This window comes from Physcomitrium patens, chromosome 1 (assembly GCF_059467195.1).
Source record: "Physcomitrium patens ecotype Gransden chromosome 1, ASM5946719v1, whole genome shotgun sequence".
NCBI classification, from domain to species: domain Eukaryota; kingdom Viridiplantae; phylum Streptophyta; class Bryopsida; order Funariales; family Funariaceae; genus Physcomitrium; species Physcomitrium patens.
In genome coordinates this window covers 26,192,906-26,213,764 of record NC_143410.1, presented here as the reverse complement: position 1 = coordinate 26,213,764, position 20,859 = coordinate 26,192,906, and the positions used below count along the sequence as shown (strand labels likewise).

General features: G+C 31.3%; 1 protein-coding gene and 1 long non-coding RNA gene across 2 annotated transcripts; one reads left to right on the top strand and one right to left on the bottom strand.

Moving 5' to 3' along the window:
* Positions 1 to 4,493: 4,493 nt before the first annotated feature.
* Positions 4,494 to 6,250, bottom strand: LOC112281353 (triacylglycerol lipase OBL1). Its single transcript, XM_090254864.1, has 3 exons — positions 5,947 to 6,250; positions 5,536 to 5,817; positions 4,494 to 5,437 (listed from the first exon to the last, which is right to left on the bottom strand). Exons 1-3 carry the CDS (start codon positions 6,137 to 6,139, stop codon positions 4,635 to 4,637), a joined length of 1,278 nt encoding a protein of 425 aa, XP_090110990.1. The 5' UTR covers positions 6,140 to 6,250; the 3' UTR covers positions 4,494 to 4,634.
* An 11,394-nt stretch (positions 6,251 to 17,644) lies between these two features.
* Positions 17,645 to 19,526, top strand: LOC149989964 (uncharacterized). Its single transcript, XR_016505793.1, has 2 exons — positions 17,645 to 18,439; positions 18,649 to 19,526. It is a non-coding gene; the product is annotated as an uncharacterized LOC149989964 (long non-coding RNA).
* Positions 19,527 to 20,859: the final 1,333 nt, after the last annotated feature.

Here is a 20,859-nt window from a genome sequence, read left to right as displayed (position 1 = left end):
TAAGGTGCATGATTAGAATTATTTTTACTAGTAAAAATAAATACAAAAAAATTATTCTATTTATTTTTATATTCAATAACTTACAAGTAATTATCCACATTCGGTACTTACTTTAGAAATATAGAATACAAAAATAATCTATTTGTCTCTTTAATGCTATTCGGCATGTCTTAAAACAATCTTTTTATTTTTTCTTTAATGCTATTAGGTATGTCTTAAAATAAACTTCTACCATGTCTAAAATTATAATTTATTTGTAAAGTTAAATAGCTTTTTAAACTCTTAGAATAAAATAAAAGATTGTTGAAAATTTTTAAATATTTATTTTTATAAAGATTTTTTAATGAATAAAAATATCCAACTAATAATACTCATGTTTTGACTTGCAATAAATTCATCTATATCTTTTTAATGTAGGCTTGTCTTTGTTCTAGATAAAAAAATTAAAAAAAAGAAAAGAAAAAAAGATCTATTCATCTCATTTAGAAGATTTGTAAATCGTTTAAGATTTAAATTTTTATTCTAATAGTAATTTTATTTAAATTTAAATATTTATTTTATCATTCAAATATCTTTTTTTATATTTTAGCAAAACTCCTATCATGACCTTTTTAAAAAAATTAGCATATATATTTTTATATGTACATATTGTAGCCTTTGGCATACTACATGTAATTTTTATAGAAAACTAGATTAGAAAAAAAGATCAAATCTTGATTAAAGTGGTATCCATAAACCTAATAATTTATATCACATACAAATATTTTATTTTATTTAATATAAAAAAAAATTGACAAGTATGTTCAATCTTTTAGAACCTTTGTTAATAATAACTTCTATTGCATGTATTCTAACACAAAGGTGGTATCATCATATCTATAAATCTTGCTAAGTATGATACAATGTTCTTGCTGTAAGTTTGAAAATATTTATTGGTTAAAAAACTCAAATTATTCATCTGTAATGATAATTACCAATTTTTAATTAAATAGGTATTGATTAATTTCTTAAATAATAATTAAATAATTAAAAAAATATGATTAGTAGTATTTTAAAAAGAATAATATTTTTTTTGCACAGAACTATTTAACACTTACTAATACAAAAATTATACTAAGTTTTACATTTTTATTTAACTTTGATTTACTTTTCTTTGCATATTTTAGAAATTAGTTATAATTTTGTATTTTGGTGAAACTAAAAATATCTATATCATTATACATATTTTTATTTTTCTATTTTACAAAAATAATTTGATACAATAAGAACTTCTAAAGTTCTCATCTTAATTGCATTGAGAATAAGAAAATTAAAATAACTTGAAAATATAAAAAAATCACTTTATTGGTAGAAATAACAATATTGTAGTAAAGCCATTTCACCTTTTATAAATCTACATACCTATTGATCTTGCATTTAATATTATTAAATATAATCTATACTTTTCATTGTTAAAACTATTGCAAAAGAATACATTTGATTCTCTATTTGAGAGAAACAATGGCATAATAAGTTTTGATATTAATATCAATATTAAAAACTTCTTAAGTTTATAATTAATATATATAATTGAATATGTTATTTTTTTATCTATTACATAGATTCATTTGAAGCCAAATTTCTAATAAGATCTAATTAGAAATTATATAGGTTTTTATAAATTTATAAATTTATTTGATTTTGTGAGTATTAATTAGACCTGTTATTATGAATATAGATGTATTAAATTTTTAACAAGATTTTTTTAAAATAAAATTTATTCTTAATTGAATTAAATTTTTAATTGATTATAAGTATAAAAAAGAAAAAAATATTATTTCTATACTTGAAATATGTTGAAATATCAAGAGCATTCTTATATTTTTGATAATAGCAAATCTATCCCTCACTTTTGTCATAATATCAAAACTATCCCTCAACTTGATAAACTATCACAATTGTTCTTTTTTCAAGTAGAAATCAACCCAATTTTTGTAACTGTAAGAAATTGGCAGGCCCTCGTCCACATTGTTTGGCACAAAGTGTTGCTACTTGGCCATTTTTGGAAAATAAATAAATTCACAAACAATTAATATCCAATGGTTTTCTAAAATACAACGGCCTTTCCACATTTGTAATATCAAGTCAATGTTATTCAACTTTATATAGCTCAAATAAATCTTGTAGCTTCTATTGCCCATGGAATTTTGTATTATTCTTATACCATGATATTGTCATATTTACTACAAAGCTTTGCATAGATTAGAGTTCAGCTAAGAGGTCCCATCAAGAGATGGACAGTTTTGTAGGCTTTGCAGTATCATCTATAAGTGAAGAAAATGAGTAGATTTTCTATTTATAAATCAGTGGATATTACACCAATGCTCACACCTACCACATTGAGCAGCAGGGAAGGAAACTCATTGCAAACTCAACAAGTTATATTTTCAAAGTCTTCAATTGATATTTTCTTAAACAAGACATATTTTATTGCATTCCAAACTTAATTACCTTGTTGTAAAGTCTGCATAAACTTGGCTACTCTTTGTTCAAAAATCAAAAGAAATTCTTCAAATAATTGAAGGAGTTGTTAAAAAGACAATCTATTTGAGAAGCTAAATTCCTCAAATGTTTGTTTATTTTGCGACCAATAATTAGATGTTATTTTTTGGTTGATTCTCTTTTCCATCTCTCTTCTCACCACTACTTCCACTATCTTTGCATGTGCACTATAACGTGCCAAAATACACCCACTACTTCCAACTATCTTTGCATGTGCACTACAATGTGCCAAAATACACCCACTACTTCTACTATCTTTGCATGTGCACTACAACGTGCCAAAATACACCCAAATGTTGTTCAAAATCCATATCATCTATGTCTTTGACATTGTCGTGTTGTGCTTGCAATTGACAAATAAGGAATGTAACTATTTCACCAATAGACACAACCATCAATGCTTACAAACCAACACCGATTAATTATTTATAGACATGGATAATTGTGAATGCTGCTACTATCTAACATCACTGTTATTGTATATTAACAAGTGTTGATTGAGAGTATTTGAGCATTCATGCACTGGAATTTATTAGAGAAAACCTACATTGCTAAGTATGAACTTTTTGTGAATTTTGTTGGGTGGTATGTGTCTAAAATGTTGTGTATTCAAATTCTTCTTTAAAAAAAAATCTTTGATACGATGCATTTTGTAACTGCTTTTTTTAAATTAATATTTTTATATGGGCATGCAAAAGTTGGGAATGCAGCATAGCATTGCATTACGATTGATGGATTTGCGAACCACAGATATAGATGATGTGGATTTTGAACAGCATTTGGCTGTATTTTAGCACATTGCAGTGCACATGCAAAGATAGTGGAAATAGTGGTGAGAAGAGAGATGGAGAAGAGAATCGACCAAAAAATAATATCTGATCATTGGTCTCAAAATGAGCAAACATTTGAGGAAATTAGCTTCTCAGATAGACCAAGTCTTTTTAACAGCCCCTTCAATTGTTCGAAGAATTTCTTTCGAGTTTTGAACAAAGAGTAGCCAAGTTTGCCTGGACTTCACAACAAGGTAACTGTGTTTGGAATGCAACAAAAACGTCCTGTTAAGAGAATATCAATTGAAGACTTTGAAAATATAACTTGTTGAGTTTGCGATGAGTTTCGTTCCTTGGTGCTTCAATGTGGTGGGTGTTAGCATCGGTGTAATGTCCACGGATTTGTGAAAAGAAAATCTACTCATTCCCTTCACTCGTGGATGGCACTGCAAAGCCCACAAAACTGTTTATCTCTTGATGGGACCTCTTACCTGAACTCAAATCCACGTACAGCTTTGCAATAGGTATGACAATATCATGATGTAAGAATCATACAAAATTCCATGGACAATAGAGGCTATAAGATTAATCTAACTTGCATCAAGTCAACCAGCATCGACTTGATGTTACAAAATGTGAAAAGGCCATTGTATTTTAGAAAACCAGTGGTTTTCAATTGTTCGTGATTTCATTCATTTGCTAAAAATGGCCGAGCAGTAGCCAAATAATGCGGCCGAGGGCACAAGTCATGAAGGTCGGGTCTATTTTCACTTAAAAAAGAACAATTGTAATAGTTTATCAAGTTTAGGAGAAGTTTTGATATTATGACAAAAGTGAGGAGTAGATTTGCTATTATCAATAATACAAGGGTATTTATATATATATATATATATATATATATTTATGTACAAACACACAAACACACAGATAACCTCTTCGATTACAGGTTCTCTTTTGCTCCAAACTTCATAGGAGGCATGCAGTTTCGGGCATGAAACAGGCACTTTGGACCGGAATGGCAAATCTGATTCTCGAAAAACGCCACCAAAATGCAGCACAGGATGTCCTTCACGTTGTCTTCCATCAAGGCAATCCCCTGCGAAATGTCAGCAACGTCATATGGGATGCACTCTATAAGCGGATTCGGCCCTAAGCGCACCGAATTCACATAATTGCATGGACTGTGCGCGGCGAATCCCGGAATCGCCAATCCCAGAATGGTGAACAGCAGGCACACCGTCGACTCCGAGAACTGATTGCCGTACAGGAGAGTGATAAAGAACAAGCCTTGGACAATCTCCCACACTGCGTTCAGGTGCACAATTATTGTCCACAGGATGCTGTAGTTCCGGTTGGGTTCTTCCTGAACAATGATTCCGTTGTACACGCTGTTGAAATAGTTACAGTCGCCGATGTGCTTGTAAGCCATGACGATGTCGTCGAACGGGACTCGAGGAACCACATCGTTGCAGTAGACGACGCGGAAAAATTTGCCCTTGAGCTTGGAGTTCGCGTAGTTGACGAAGTCCTGGTCGCCGACACGAGGCTGGCCGAAGGTGTAGACGGCTCCGATCTTGGAGGCAATCTCGGTCTCGCCGGTGTGGTGGAGCATCGTGGCGTAGAGGGAGGCGAGTGCGCCTCCAGAGAGTGTCCCGTGATGAAGAGCTTGGCCCTGGGATTTTCATTGAGGATAAGCCCCACCCGTTTCGTAATGGCGTCGTACGCCTGCTCCTTGGCAGGATCGTCAATGATGCCTTGGGCGAGGCCGGAAATTGGGGGGGCTTTTTCGATTTCCTCTTTGGATCGGCGATGCGGGGTGACGGGGGTACGGGTAGCAGTTGCCTCGGCTTGTTCTCGCGCTTCGGTCGCTTCGCTTGATTCAATTGCATTCGTGTTCAGCCTCTCAATCGTATCAGGATGTTTGCGACTGATGAACCCTAGCGCTTCGAGAAACCCCTGGTGGACGTAGCCCAGGCGATCCAGTTTCACCCAAGTGAAGTCCAGATCGGTGCTCCAGTCGTACGCATTGAATGCTTCCGTACCGCGGAAGGCCACCACGACGGCGTTCGCGTCTTTGGGCTTGTCGGTGAAGATGAATGCCTGCGTATTGACCATCTGCTGTTGCTCTGCAAGCAAAACCACACGACATGGCATCAATCAGACGTCAGTCGTATCCACTGAAACGTTCGGGTCGAACCTGGAGCACAAGCAAGATTGTGCTCACCGTTCCAGCATTCGGAAAACTTGACGAAATTCAACTTCCAGATGTCTTTTACCACTCGCTTGACAACAGCTGGATTCTCGTATGCCAGCTTTGCCGCCATGACGCATACATCCGCGGTGGATCGCGAGCCAACGTTCTCATCTGGGAAAACTACTGCGTCTGCTCGAGTGCTGGAAGCCTTGCCCGGTCTCGACGTGTCCACGTACAAGTCGCAACGGGGATCCAGCGCCCCCACGCAGCTCAAGAAGTTGTCCGCGGTCGGATCGGGTAATATGATGCGACCTGCAAGTCATCACAAATAATCTTTATGTTACCCAACTGACGGTTCGACTTGCAACCAAGTCACAAAGCCGCACCTCCATGAAAAACACGGGAGGTGTTGATCATCGACGCGTTCAGAAGTGTACTGACCCCATTGGAAGGTGAACAGTTTGAAGAGCAGACGGAAGAGCCCGCCGTTGAGGAGAAAGAAGTTGATGGTCCATTCGACGATGGAACCCAGCCAATTGAGGGGCCTGTAGCAGGACTGCAGGGCTTGCACCACGATCAGGGAGGTGATCTGCTGCCATGAGAAAGTCGGGCAAACCTCGACGATGGGTGGCATCTTAATGCGCAGTCTTAGCCTCAGAATCTCCGCCTGTGCGTCAATATGTTTTCTACAAGAGGGCCGAACTACGATTCATATACGTGTTTCTGCTGTAAAAGCGAACTTCTATATACTTCTGCAGTGTTTGCGTAATGCTCGGCAGTGCGACTGTAAGCCCCTCCAGCAGTTTCTATATGCTTCTGCAGTGCATGTATAGTGCTCTGCTTTGTAGCGCTGTGGCCGATTGGTGTCGGTCGGTGTGACGTAGATGCTAAACTTGGACCATGTGGGAAACTTTACGGCGTTGTTTTAATCACATGCACAACCTTTGGAGCCGAGGGGTCCCTGGGGTGGAAGTGATTCCTCGTTCAGAAACATGTCATGGCTGCATGTCACTGGTTTCTCAAAGCGTGTCTGCTTAAAAATTGAAAGAAATCGTATGACAAGTTTCAATAGCAACAAGGCATATCTGCAAGAATAAAAAGATCTAATGGACTTCTAAAAAACTTGTTTTAAGTTTTTTAAAGGAAGTCATTATGTACCTAACATGTCCTACCTACTTCTACTTACTTCTATTTATTTGGATAATATATGTATATATCATATTTCTCTTGCTAACTTTCATATTTATATTGGTCAAAATTCCATCTAAATTTGATAAAATATTATCTTGAAATAACTTAATTTGACCTTAACTTTGAATCTTAAATTTTAAATTTAAAATCTCAAAATCCTAAACTTCTAAATTTAAATTTCTATGTATTAAAAATTTAAATTGAAAAATGTAAATTTAAATATTTTTATAATGAATTTATCTAAAATAAATTTATTTTCCTTCAAATATTTTTTATATATTTATAATTTTTTTAAATTAAATTTAAAATTAATTAGAAAAGATATGATACAATGTACAAATATTTTTAAATGTAAAATCTAAATCTAAACATATTCTTATAAGGTCTTCAATCTTTTTTACTTTTATTTGCTTTTTATTACTTCTTGCTACCATTACTAGCAAATATATCATTTATGATGACAACATCTTTAATTTGACTTTGTTAATAATCAATTTATCAACTTGTATTCATAATAAGGCATTTAACTATCATTATAGCATAGAAAAGTATATAAAAATATAAAATTTAATCAATCCAATCAATTTGACATGTACTTATTATAATTTTTGTATAAATATTGCTAGAAGAAATCTATTATTTATTTGATGAAATTCTTTATTTTAATGACTACTTTTCTTTAATATTTTAAAGTATGGCATATTTTTTATATTAATTTTAACGCAAAAATTCTTCTTTAATAAATTCAATCTTTCAAAAATAATTACAAATTTTACCTAATGCAAAGGATTAAAATTCTAACTTTCTTAGATAAGTTTAGTCAAGTCATCAAAATTTAAAAGTGTGTTTGGTCTTTAGCCTTTTTCAATTCTTTTTAGTATTTCTTTCATCTTTTGAACATTTTAAAAAATCTTAAAATATACTATTAAAAAAATAAATATCAACTTGAAAAAAATACATTGACATTATATGATATTAAATTTTTAATTCCTTCAAAGTCATTTGTTTAAGAACAATATAAAAATTAGAAGTGGGGGTTTTTTATCCAACCATTGTATTATTGTTTCTTTGAGCTTAGTTTAGTTTTTTCGATAAGTGCTTCAAGATTTTCAATAGATAAAGATAGGTTAGATTGTTTAGATCTAGTAGAACAATGCATCTATACAACTATAAACATATCGTTCAATTTATTGTAATTTAATCTATCAATTCCACAAGCAATTTAGTTTTTTGCTCTTCCACTTATAATCTACTTAAAGTATCTTTTGACAAGGAAGGAAAATATAACAAAAATAATCCAAAAAAAAATACTTGCTTGAATATCATTTCAAGTACGACTTTTTCCAACTTTCATTGTTATACAAAACTAATATTGTGTAGGAGTGATCCTAAGCAATCTTATTTGTAAAAAAGATTTCCATACAAAGATGGCAAGAAGTTCAAGTTTTTTTTTTTTTTTTCTTGCCTTTTCATAAAACAAATATTAAAAAATTACTAAATATAATAGTTTATAACAAAAATAATGTTACAAAAATGATTCTTTGCAAATAATTCACATGACATTAAAAAGAATTCATCTAATTGTATCTCTAGCCAACCTCACACTTGTCAAGAAACTTCGTAAAAATACATGACTTTTCTTCAAATTAATCTCAAATTAAATGTTCTAAATAGAGATTTAAGGTTTAAGATTAAAAGATTAAAGGTTCTATCTACCTCCTTCCTTCTATATCTAGAAGAAATGGACACTTACCTTTCTTACATCTTCTTCTTAGATTCTACCTTCCAATTCCTAGTTCTTACTCCTTGCATTCCAATGATTTGCTAAAACTTCAAAAAAGAAAATAATTCACAAAAGTTCAGGGACTTATTTGTTTGCAAGCTATTAATATTTTTTTATTTTTTTTTGTATTCCGTCTCTTCAAACCATAAATTGTGTTAGCAAATAAATTTAAAATTCAATAAATTTTATTGAAAAGATACTTATTTTGGATTATGATTTAAATTGGTTTTTTTTTTTTTTTTTTTTTTTTTTTTTTAAATTCCTTCTATCTAACTTTTCTACATTTTTTTCTTCTTGAATTTCTTCTTATGCTTTTGTTGATGAAGAATTCTCTCAAGATTCTTGTTAAGTGTGAAGCTAAATTTCAACACTTGATGAAACCTATGCCACACAACAAGTCCAAGAGGTGGAATTGGAGAGCTCCCAATTGTGTAATTGTTAGATTAATTTAAATCTTTATATTAAAATTCAATTAATTTTAGGCCTTCCAAGCAATGGTTACCAACACTAAATTAATATGTTAAATAAAATTTAATATACAAACACAATAAAAATAATTAACTAAGTTATTACTATTAATTGACCATAAGAATAAAAACTTAAGTTTGAATTAAAAGTTAAGTTAAAAGTTAAGTTAAAAAAAGTTATAATTAAAAATTAAGATTAAAAAGTTAGGTTAAAAGTTAAAATTAAAAGTTTAAATAAAAAAGTAAGTGAAAAGTTAAAATTAAAGGTTAAGTGAAAAAGTATGTAAAAAGTTAAAATTAAAAGTTAAGTGAAAAGTTAAAATTTAAAGTTTAAAGTGAAAATATTAAAGGTTAAAAGTTAAAATTTATTAGCCAAAAAGTGAAATGTGGAGCTTACAAGTCACTGTGAAGACGATAGTAAAAATAAAGTGAGAGAGGTAAAACCGAAGGTACCTTGACAACACGTAAGGATTGAAGGCAGCAACCCCCTTCAACTCCAAAATTCACCAAAATTTGTAATCGGCTTCAATTTGAATGATTCTTAGCTTGTTGCAAGGCTAATTTAAAGGCGCTTTTGATCCAACAATCTTTGTTTCAATCTAATGATCTAATCGTGAGAATTCCTCCTTTGAAGTTGAGTGATCCAAACTACCGCGGTGACCAACCCTCTTCTCTTAGAAATTCACTAAAACTTCAGATTGTCTTTAAATTCAATAAAACTTGTGTCTTTCAGAGCTTAGCTTATAAAGCTTGATGATTCCAAAATTTCAAATAAATCCAATCACTAGGCACTGAGAAATGCCTTTCCAAACTTGATTGATTCAAACTGCAAAGGCAATCGACTCCCTCAAACTCAGAAATTCACCAAAAATCTTTTTTTACTCCAAATCGAGTATTATCTTGTTGGAAAGCTAACAACAAAAGCTACAACTATTCAGAATCTCACATTGAAAAAATAGAAGTTGAGTGACTGATTGAAGAAAATCCGAGGCACTTAAAACCCTTGGGATATTTGAAAGGCCGAAGAGATATCTACTTCAATGAAACCTATTTTAAAACTTAATGACCATCCTTCACAATTCAAAATCCATACATATACAATCACAAGGTTCACAATGAGAATTAACATCTAAATAAAATTAAGATTAGGGTTTTGGCCAAATTTTGGCATGGCTTTGCCCTTCACTAAAAAGACGAGAGAGAGAGGGCTTGGAAAACCAAGCCTCTCTTATACAATTGAATGGAGGCTTGTAGAAGGGTGGCTACATTTCCACCCTTAATTTTTAAGATCCCTAATCTAGATCTAAGGCCTTCATTCATCCAAGAGCCAATCTCGTTACCAAGGCTGATGGCTCTTGTAAGTGGTCAAGAAAGCATTTTTTTTGTAAATATAACTATACTATTGTGTTCAAAACACCTTTTTAAGCTAAGGTCGACTACTCACATGCCTCAATCCATGCTCAATTATAATTTTTATGGAAGTTTTTACTTACAAAGATCTTGGTAATTTTTGTGAAATTCTTCAAAATGAGAATTTCATTGCTTCTCTTGTAATTTGAAGGAGAGGTTGTTGATCTTATTTTCTTCACTCCATTAGGTAAATCTGGTGCCACCATTGCATTAAAAAGACTCCCATTAAGTGGAAGAACCACCATGTCGCTTAAACTTGTCGAATTTTGAGGAAAATCCAAAATTTCTATTGCTAACTTCTCTAAATGTTTTAGAGAATTATAATTCCAACTCCTTAATCATTTGAATTATCATAGATGCATTCATAAGCTTTTAGTCAACCCTTATAGTAATGACTAACAACCTCTAAATTATTAAATTAACTAAGTTGCTATTCTAATTTTTTAACTCTTATCACTTTAGTCCTAATTAATCTAATTCAAGGAATTAGACTATGCTTTACACCATCAAGGATTGTAATATTTAAATATAAAATTTAAGAATACAACATAAAATCAAAAATACAAATGATTGAAGAGATAGAAATCACTAACCTCAATCATATTCTGCTTAAGGTAGCAATCTCTCTCCACTCTAAAAATCGCCAAAAATTCAATTTAAATTCAATAACATTGGATTTTAAACCAGTAAAAATTCAGCTTCAAGATGATTGTATTCAATAAATCCCATTGTTAAATTATCACCAAATACTAAGAAATGTCTTTCCAAACATAGAATACATGAAATTGCTAAAGGAATGAACCTCTTTTTAATCTAAAATTCACTACAAATTCAAATCAACTCCAATTTAAACGTGTGATAGCTTTTTGAAAAGCTAACATTAAGATATAAAACCTCAATAAGTATCAACATAAAATATGTAATATTTAAAAACTAATTAATAAAAATCTGAAAGTAATTCAACACCATTTCCTAATGTTGCTTATTGTGATTGATGTTACTTGGTTTTTTTGAGTGAAAAACTCAAGTAGTTCTTCAACATTGGTAAGTATTCTACATCTCTTCTTTATTGATGTAAGCAAAACATTTCTATTTCTCAATTTATAAGATAGTCAAAAATTTCATTGTTGAATTAGTTGTTGAATTACTTTTAGATAACGAAGAGATGTAGAACACTTACCAAAAAGAAAGAGATGTAGAATACTCACCAATACAACACACACCATTAGAAGCACCATTTCCTAGTAAACGCACCAAAATGTGAGTGTAATTTTTACACATCAATCCAAATTACTAAATAGCCTCAATTAAAAGTTACTTATGATTGATGGTATGGAGTAGAAGTAGCAAGAACAAGAATAAAAGAAGTAAATCATAAAAAAAGTAAAACAAGTACAATCAAGGAATTCTACACTATAAAACTAGTTATAGCTTATTTATTAAATTTTTTTCTAATAAAAATTAAAAATAAAAAGTAAATAATAAACTTTTACATAAGTAATCTTTTTATCTTTTCAATAATACAAAATCATATAAATTCAAGTTATTAAGAGTAAAATATGATATATTAAAGATAAAAGGTAAATAATAAAAAAATTAAATAAATAATTTTTTTCTCAAAGATAACTTGCTTAAGAGATTAAGAGTTTGAGCCTCACCAATGGTCACAAGTAGTGTATACAAGTGTCTGAGAGAGGCCATAAGGCCTTAGTCTTATCTTCCTAACTACCTTCAAGGTGCTACAACCCATATGGGATTTGTACACTTTTTTTTTTACAAGGACTATACTAGCTACTAATCCTCCTATTTTCTATCAATAAATCCAATATTTTTACATTTTTAACTTCAACATGGTGTTTAAAAAATCCAATTAGCTTAAAAACCTCATGTGGCCTTCAATTCTTTCTCTATTTCTTCATAATGGCTTCCAAAGTAATAAAATTTATTTTTATTAAAGTCTTAAAAATTACTCTAAAACTTCTAAATAAATTCTTAAAATTCTTAAAATATTTTTTTAATACTAATATCAATTCAAAGCTATAATTTCTTATCTTGATAATTTTTATAGTAATAAAATTAATTTAAATCTACTATTAATCCTACTTTCTATATAACTAATTAAAATGATATGAAATTCTTTTTCATACTTCTTCTAACAACTAACTAATATTTATATATTTTTATAAGTAATACATATAGATGAAAGGCCAATTTAAATATTTATCTTAATAAATAATATTTAATATTTAATTATAAATAAAATTATTAAATTTACTAAGATAATTACCTCCAAGACTTATTAAGACTCCATTTCTACAACTAATATTCTAATTTTTTAATTTTCTAAGGATTTCTACACTATTCACCATATATTATGATTTTAAGCACTTTAAATATATATTTTTGTCTTTAAATAACTATTGAGTTGATTTGATGATTGACACAACTAATAAATATTTTTAGATCTTAAAATCTTTCACTGACCTTAAATTTCAAAGTTTTGAGATTAAATATATAAAAATCTCAAATACTTCAATTAAATTACTCAATTGATCTTAAATTTTTTGAAAATATTTACAAAAAATACAACAAAAAATTTCCTAATTTTTATTTCTACACACACTAAAAAACTCATAAAATCTTAAAATTTATAAATTTATTTTTATTTTTTAAAATCTAAAACTATTAACTACATCAATAACTTTAAGAATCTTTAAAAATCTCAATATTCATCCAAATGATTTAAAACTAATACTTAAAAATCTCTTAATTTTTTTTATAATCCATTCTTTGATTTACAAAATAAGATAAATAAAACATCCCTCAATATCAAATTAGTGGATGTAGGATAATAATAGATGGTAAAGAGTATTTTCTCATCTTTTATATTATTCACATACATCCAAATAAGAATTCCTGTCTTTTATTCTTAAGTAGACTTTAGATGAAGGCAAGTAAGGCCAAAATTAATTGGAGTGGTAAAAAACCTCCTATCATTTATGGTCCCTCCAAAAATCTCACAAAGATCCTTATTCAATCTCAAAGATTAGTATAGAGAAAATCTTTATTAGTTCTTTTGAAGATAAAATTCACACTTTTCAACCTAGAAATGAACTAAAAGAAAAGATAAAATTTACCAATTTAGAGAGAAAAAAATTGGTCTACTTAAATATAGTCCAAACTATTCCATTAAGTTGTATAGAGTCAAGATTATATAATTGGGAGGATGATGGAGAATTTACTTAATTATTAGAAAATTATTCCATTTTGAGTATAGATGAAGTGTTGCATGTCAATTTTATGCATGGTTTTTCTACTTGAAAAAACAACAAAAGTAGAGGTTGATTTAACTATCTTGGTAGATGTCATCAAATTTGAAGATGTCTTCTAGTGGTCTTATGTTTGGAAATGATATAGCCCCATATCTCCAAATACCAAATGACTGGTATAGAGGATCCATAGAACAATTACATATCTATGAACTTAATTATAAGATAATGAATGTATCTTTAAAAAATAAGGATAAAAAATCCATTAAGGTAGGAGTTTAATTAACAAAAAAAGAATTGATAAGTTACAAAACCTTAATTATGGAATATAGAGATGCATTTTATTGATCTTATAAAAACTTTAAGGATATATCTCTAAAAGTAGCTTAATATAAAATCTCCCTCCTTTTTTTATTTAATTCTTGTGAGACAAAAAGAAAGAAGGATAAATCTCAATCTTCAATTAATTTTCAAGGATTAGAAAAATTCTTCCAAGCTAAGTTTATTCAACTTGTCAAGATTATAGATTGAATTTTATCTATAGTTTTAATGAAAAAGACCAATAAAAAATTCTAAGCGTGCATAGATTATAAAAAACTTAATAAGTGTACTAAGAAGAATCACTTTTTCTTTAATTTTATTAATATAATTTTATAAGAAGTAACTAATTATAAACTATATACATTTATAGATGGCTATTTAAGATACAATCAAATATCCATAGCTTTAAAGAATCATCTTAAAATTACTTTTACTATACATCAAGGCACCTTCATTTTTATAGTAATATCATTTAGACTTTGTAATGCTCCTATAGCATTTGAAAAGGCCATATCTTATACTTTCTTTGACCTACTACACAAGTCAATGATAGTGCTCATTAATGACTTTAGCACCTAGTCTTTTAAAATAACATGCACTTATTCCATCTTAAGACCATTCATTTACTCATTATCCTTCCATGTGCTTTGTGGTGGTTCATCTATGGCAATAGAAAGCACATTATATCAAGTAAGTGGGAATAAAAGCAAGAATTATCCTATAGCCTTTACCAATAGACAATGAAACCTTGCAAAAAAGAATTATACCAATATAGAAAGAGAGTGCCTTGCGATGGTTTTTTTTGTCAAAAAGTTATAATACTATCTTCTCCTAAATCTGATAGTATTTTTTGTTGACCACATGGCAATCAAGTACCTTGTAAATAAGACTAATTTAAGTAATAGACTTGTAAGATGGATGCTTCTACTAGAAAAATTTGATTATATAATAGAATACAAGCCTAGAAGAATGCACATATAAGTAGATCATTTATCTAGGTTTTTAAATCAAATTAATAAAGTTCCAATTGACAACACCTTAATAGATGAAAGATTGTTTATTGTTTCCACGATTTTTATTTAATATAAATTAATTACCAAGTTTTTGACAACCTAAGCCTTGTCTTTTCACTTTTCTAAAATAAAAAATAAGAAGGTAAGAATTAATAGTAGATACTTTTTCATAATTAGTGGCAAATTATATAGACAAGGAATTGATGTGATGTTAAAGAAGTGTATAATGGAAGAAGAAATTTCTACCATTCTATTGGCATGTCATGATAGTTCACGTGGGGATCATTTTTTGAGAATCTTAATTAGCCAAAAAATCTTCAGTGTTGGATATTATTAGCGTATATTATTCTAAGATGCCCACAAATATACCAAAACATATGATGCATGACAACAATATATTAAAAATAATTTAAAGATGAATTTACCTCTCTATATTTTTTCACCTTTAATTTCTTTTAAAAAATAGAAAATTGACTATATTAGAGAGGATCACTTCAATTCCACCAATAAAAAAAAACATACAGTGGCAGCAATCAAATACTTAATCAAGTGCAATAAAGCAAAGGCAATTAAAGTCCACAATGCTAAAGAAGTTACTAAATTTCTTTATGAAAAAATAATCACTAGATTTGGATGTCCAAAAATCCTAATTTGTAATAAAGTAAGTAATTTTTAGATAAAGTCATAGAAGACTTGATATCACGATTTAAAATTAATAGTAAGAAAATTATTTCTTATCACTTTCAAACTAATGGATATATAAAAAAGGTCAATCAAATTTTGTTCAATATTTTAAAAAAAATATTGAGAACTTCTAAATGGGATTGAGACACAAATCACTTTGCAAAGTTATAGATCTATAATATAACATTTAAGGTGACTATCCAAGTCACACCTTTTTTCTTAGTTTATAGCATAGAAATCATTTTGCTAATTGAATTTGAATTTCTTTTTCTTTGAATTGTCTTAACAAAAAGATTATCAACCAAATAATCTTTAAAAAATAGATTAGAACATTTAAACGATTTAGATGAGGTTAAGAAAAAAAAATACACAATATATACAAGCTATAAAATGATAACAAAAAATTATCTTTGATAAACAATCCAAGGTTAGAATCCTTAGGCTTGAGATATTGGTCTTTTTATAAGATGCTAAGAGATTAGATTTTTCAAGCAAATTTGATGCCCTATAGTTGGAATCATATTTGATAAAAGAAGTCTTCTCAAATAATTCAATTCAGTTGTAAACTCTCAACAAAAAAGATTTTTCTACCAAAACTTCTAGCAATTGATGCAAAGAATATCGAGTGTGAGTCTTATTGCACACATGGGTAAATTCCTCATTTTTTATTATCATCCTTATCTTATTATTTAAAAATAAAAATAAAAATCATCAAAATTAGATAGATTTTAAAAAATAAATATTAAAGTTCAAGATTAGCAATAGAATTTTTTATTGGACTTTTTTTCTTCTTAATTTAGTTCATCTCATCAAACAATTATAGAAATTTCAAGTAAGAAAAAAAAGTACTTGATTAGACTTTCATCATTATTGAATCAATATATATATATATATATATATATATATATACTTAGGTATATTATGATTTTGTTTATATAGATGTTGTTTGATTATTTAAGGATTATAGAATTGTTGGTGAAGTGAGAGGTTATTAATAAAATATCCCAAATTCAAATTTGGTTGAAAAAATATAAGCTATTTCAATGAATTAGTGTTAGTATAGGAAAGACTAATATTGAACATCCAATAGATATGTAAGCCTTAAAAGGCTTGATGTTATAGTCTTCTTAGATTGAAGAGGATTTTAGAATATCATCTTTTTAATTTCTTAGCTTATTTTCTTTTCTTTAAAGTCCATGGTTCTCAAAATAGATTTAATTTTCTTAAGTCTTTTTTATTTATTCTATAAGACAAACCAACCTTAATTTACTATGTTGAGTAACAATAGATCTTTTATTTTGGTCTTGAAAAAAATTAATAACTTCTATATCCAAGTTGTTTTTCAATTAGTAGAGTTTAGCAAGTCAATTTTAGATTCTTCTCTTTTCTAAGTTGTTTCAAATGGTTGCTATGTGGGAGTCACCAAATTGACTCTCTAGTTGTTTTAGAACAAAAGAATGCAATAAGAGAGTCAATTGTTAAGTGTTAGTTGAAGAAAAGTGGAGAAAATGCTAAAAAAAAAAAAAAAAAAAAAAAAAAATACAGCAAATTACCATATAAATACAATACATGTTTAGTACTAAGACAATCAAGTTAAGGTACAAATATGGGCCAAAATATAGCAGCTATACATGTCTAGAATACAGCAACATATATGGTAGAGTATATAGTGTACTAGACAGTAGCATATGTAGTATAATAGACTATAATATAGACGATAGAATACGGTAGAATATAAAACACGATCCTGATACGATATACATACAAAATATGGACCGAATATAGTACACAAATGGTATCGTATATGGGTGCTGAATACATGTACCCGAGTAGCAGGCATCGTCGGGTACGAAAGTCAGGTATGTACTTGAATGCCATCCGGGTATCCGGTCAGGCCGCTAACCTGGTCCTTCGAGGCGGAGGCGTTGCTGATAGGGGTCCAGCTTGGACCCTGCAGAGCTTTTTTTTTGTTTTGTTTTGTTTTTTTTTTTTCCTCTCATTTTTTGCTTTTTTCTGTTGTTGTTGTGAGAAGGGAGCTCCGCATCTCGCGTCCTTGTTTTTTCTTAGCTACGGTGCAGCAACCTTGTTCTGTTTTTTTTCCTCTTCGCTACGATGCAACAATCTAGTGTTGCGGGGCTCCAACTGCTACAGAGTCTCCCTGTTATTTTTTCCTTTCACGACGGTGTGGCAAGGCTCCTTGCATTCTAGCTAATGGCGGCTAGACGTTGGTTTTTGATTGTTCTCTTCTACTGAAGGGCTGCGGTGCAGCTCAAGTGTTTTAGTATCGTGATTGGATCGTTGACGCTTCCCATAAGCTGGTGGAGCGGCTCATTCTTTCAAATCTTTTTGGTGGTGTCAACTTATGTATTCGTGGACTGGGTGACGACGGCGATGAAACTGTCGTTGGCTTGTGGTGGCATCATCTTGGCTGGTCTCAAGTGTTTATCAACGCAGTGCTGTGCTACCGTCAGTTATCGAGTTGTGCAGTTGATTTTGTCTTGTTGTGGAAGATTGGTGGATTCTCATATAGTTACGGCAGCTCGTTTAGAGCTCTTCGCTGTGGTGCAATGCAATCCCTTGTACTAGTTGTTGTTGACTACTAGTAGTAATCGACAAAATTTAATTTTGTTGTTTTTTCTTCTCTCTTGTGTCTATGGCATTGCAACGAGGCTTATGGTTCGGCAACCAGGTGGCAGCTGGATCAACACCAAATTCAGTCCTTGCTCAATACGTCACATGCACACTGGATTCTCGATCGGTTGCCTTCATTGAATTCTGGACTCATTGCAATTTGAGGTCTGCAGCCACTCGTTGCAATTGCATCAAGTTTATAGGCCGTGTGTTGGATGTTTTGAAGTAGAGAAAACTCTTTGAGCTCGTGGCTACATGCGGGGAACTGTCAAGGACTTGTTTAAGTGGATTTCCTCGCATTGTCAATAGTTTAGCTGGTTCCTTTGGAAGCGTCGGCGTGATCAGAGTAAATTGTCATTCTGTTGTGGATGCAGGCACGATTGCAATTGTACATTGGTGCAGCAAATGACCATTTGAGTTGAGTTTACTAAGGAATCACTCACCTAATACCCATAGCAATGCAAGCGCAGTTAGAGGGTTGAGTGGCGCTTTGCATCCCTCTTTGTCCTGGCATGTGTATACCACCACGGATTAGTAGCTAATCAAGTGGAGTTCGGTTGAATTTTGTGACTCTCTAGTTCTTGTAATAAGCTACTCCAAACTCGTTGTCAATGCACTGAACCGCTGGTCAAGAGTGGACCATCTATCCTCGAGTTGCATTGTCCATCACCATCACCGTGCGTACATATAGCTCGCGGTTAGCAGAGGCATCCTTGCTTCCGCTGAAAATCATAAATTGCATATTTTAGTCAGATTTAGTAGATTCGGTTCTAATGAATAGGAGTATAGATCAGAACCGGACAAGTTGTAAACAGTGAGGGCCGTGGAGGTTGCTTAACTGTGTTGCCAGCGCAATTCCAAGCTCCGCCATGTGTACGCTGGGAATTAATCTCTACCGATCATACCAAGGCGGTTTCAAGTCCTTCTGCTAACAACAGCCAGAAGATCAGGCCGGAGCCCGAGCTAAGGCTAGAGGGGGTTTATTTTTATCGAGGAGCATCGCCACAACCAGAGAGCACATGGGAGCAAGCTAGCTCCAATCAAAATTACAACACAAGACTCATTCAACTTCCACAGCGATATTCAGAGTGGTTAGTCAATTGAAGCTCACACCACAGTCAAGGTCCATCTGCATTAGTGCATTGATCACCACGACATCTAAAGCTTGGAGATTGGAGACTATATCATTTCTAGCTTGTTACAAGTTTCAACTGTTGTAAGAATTTCCGACATACATATTATAATCGAGTGGATTTAGCAATTGGGTGAATTAGGTCACGTTGAATAAAGTTAGGTTTTGTATTGATGAATGCTAAATCAAGTAGATGAGAAATCATTCATAGATAAAAACTCATTTGTGGATGAGAATTTTCCATTACATGAAAATTAAATCTTGGATGATAACTAATACTAGATAAAAATTAAAATTGTATTAAATTAAATTAAATCATTTAAAAAATTGTCTTTCTTTTTGGTTATTTGAGTGCCTTGTGTTGTAGGTGTGTGAGAGTGGTTTTTAACTAGTTAAGATAATTAAGAATTTAAGACAAAGTAGAAGACAACTTAAGCAATCAAGTTGGAAGCTAGTTAATAGTTGTGAATTTGAATAAAACACCTACTAGAGGGGCTTATTTAGATCATAATTGCATAGTTTTTGGAGTTTTTGGACATTAAATCAAATGCTAATCATCAATTTTTAGAACATTTAGATAAATAAATAGTTGTGAATTATAATAAACTTCCAACTGTTTATTTTACTTTACAATTGCACACCTCAGGTTTTCAATCTTCCCATCCACACTCTTCTTTTGTCGCAACATCCATGTCCTCAGCAAATAACGCCTCAAAGACACAAAGATCCTCACAATAATAAAGAAGTATAGGCTTCAGCTTCCAACCCTTGCTCCTTAGGTTGCAAAGATACCCCACAGTATCAAGTTTCGTAAACTCAAGCCGCAACCCAAATGATAGTCTGACCAACCTCACTATACCATTTCTTACTCACTCTTCTGAGACGAAATAATAGAAATAAATCTCTTGAGCTCCTGACCCTCGGCCATATGCACTTGCAAACAACCTTGGCAGGCAACCCATGGGTCAAAGCCGAAGAACACCCTTCATTGACATCTAGCAACAACCCTAACCCACACACCAACGCGAGTGACAAACAACGAATGATTATTGTTATTGCCCACAAACCAAATCAAAAAACCTGCCATGAGGACAACCTCTTAATTTTATTGTACTGAGACATGAATGCACAGATAGGGAGAGAATCACCTCAATCTCTTGTGTGAAGGAGAGTATTGGAATCATTTCAGACTAAAACCCATTGTCACACTACAACAGGATCACCTAATTCGACCAAGCGTTTCACAATTTGCAGTCGTTTACACTTCAGTCACTCAGCGGCACTGCCATACTTTAGTAATGTTTTGTGCTCTCATTTATAGATTATCGTGATAAAGCCAACAAGTGGCCAACATGTATATAACCAGCTCGTTTACAAGCTCACTCTAATGCAAGTTTCTAAACTTCATTCTGGTCACAGTGTATTTATGAATGAATTTGAGTTCTTCATAAAC

Excerpts from the sequence above, each read along its gene's own strand:
- LOC112281353 (XM_090254864.1), bottom strand. The coding sequence starts at position 6,139 with ATGCCACCCATCGTCGAGGTTTGCCCGACTTTCTCATGGCAGCAGATC. Across the intron at positions 5,818-5,946 it reads ACTGTTCACCTTCCAATGGG|GTCGCATCATATTACCCGAT; the intron begins GTCAGTACACTT and ends GATGACTTGCAG. Across the intron at positions 5,438-5,535 it reads GTTTTCCGAATGCTGGAACG|AGCAACAGCAGATGGTCAAT; the intron begins GTGAGCACAATC and ends TTTTGCTTGCAG.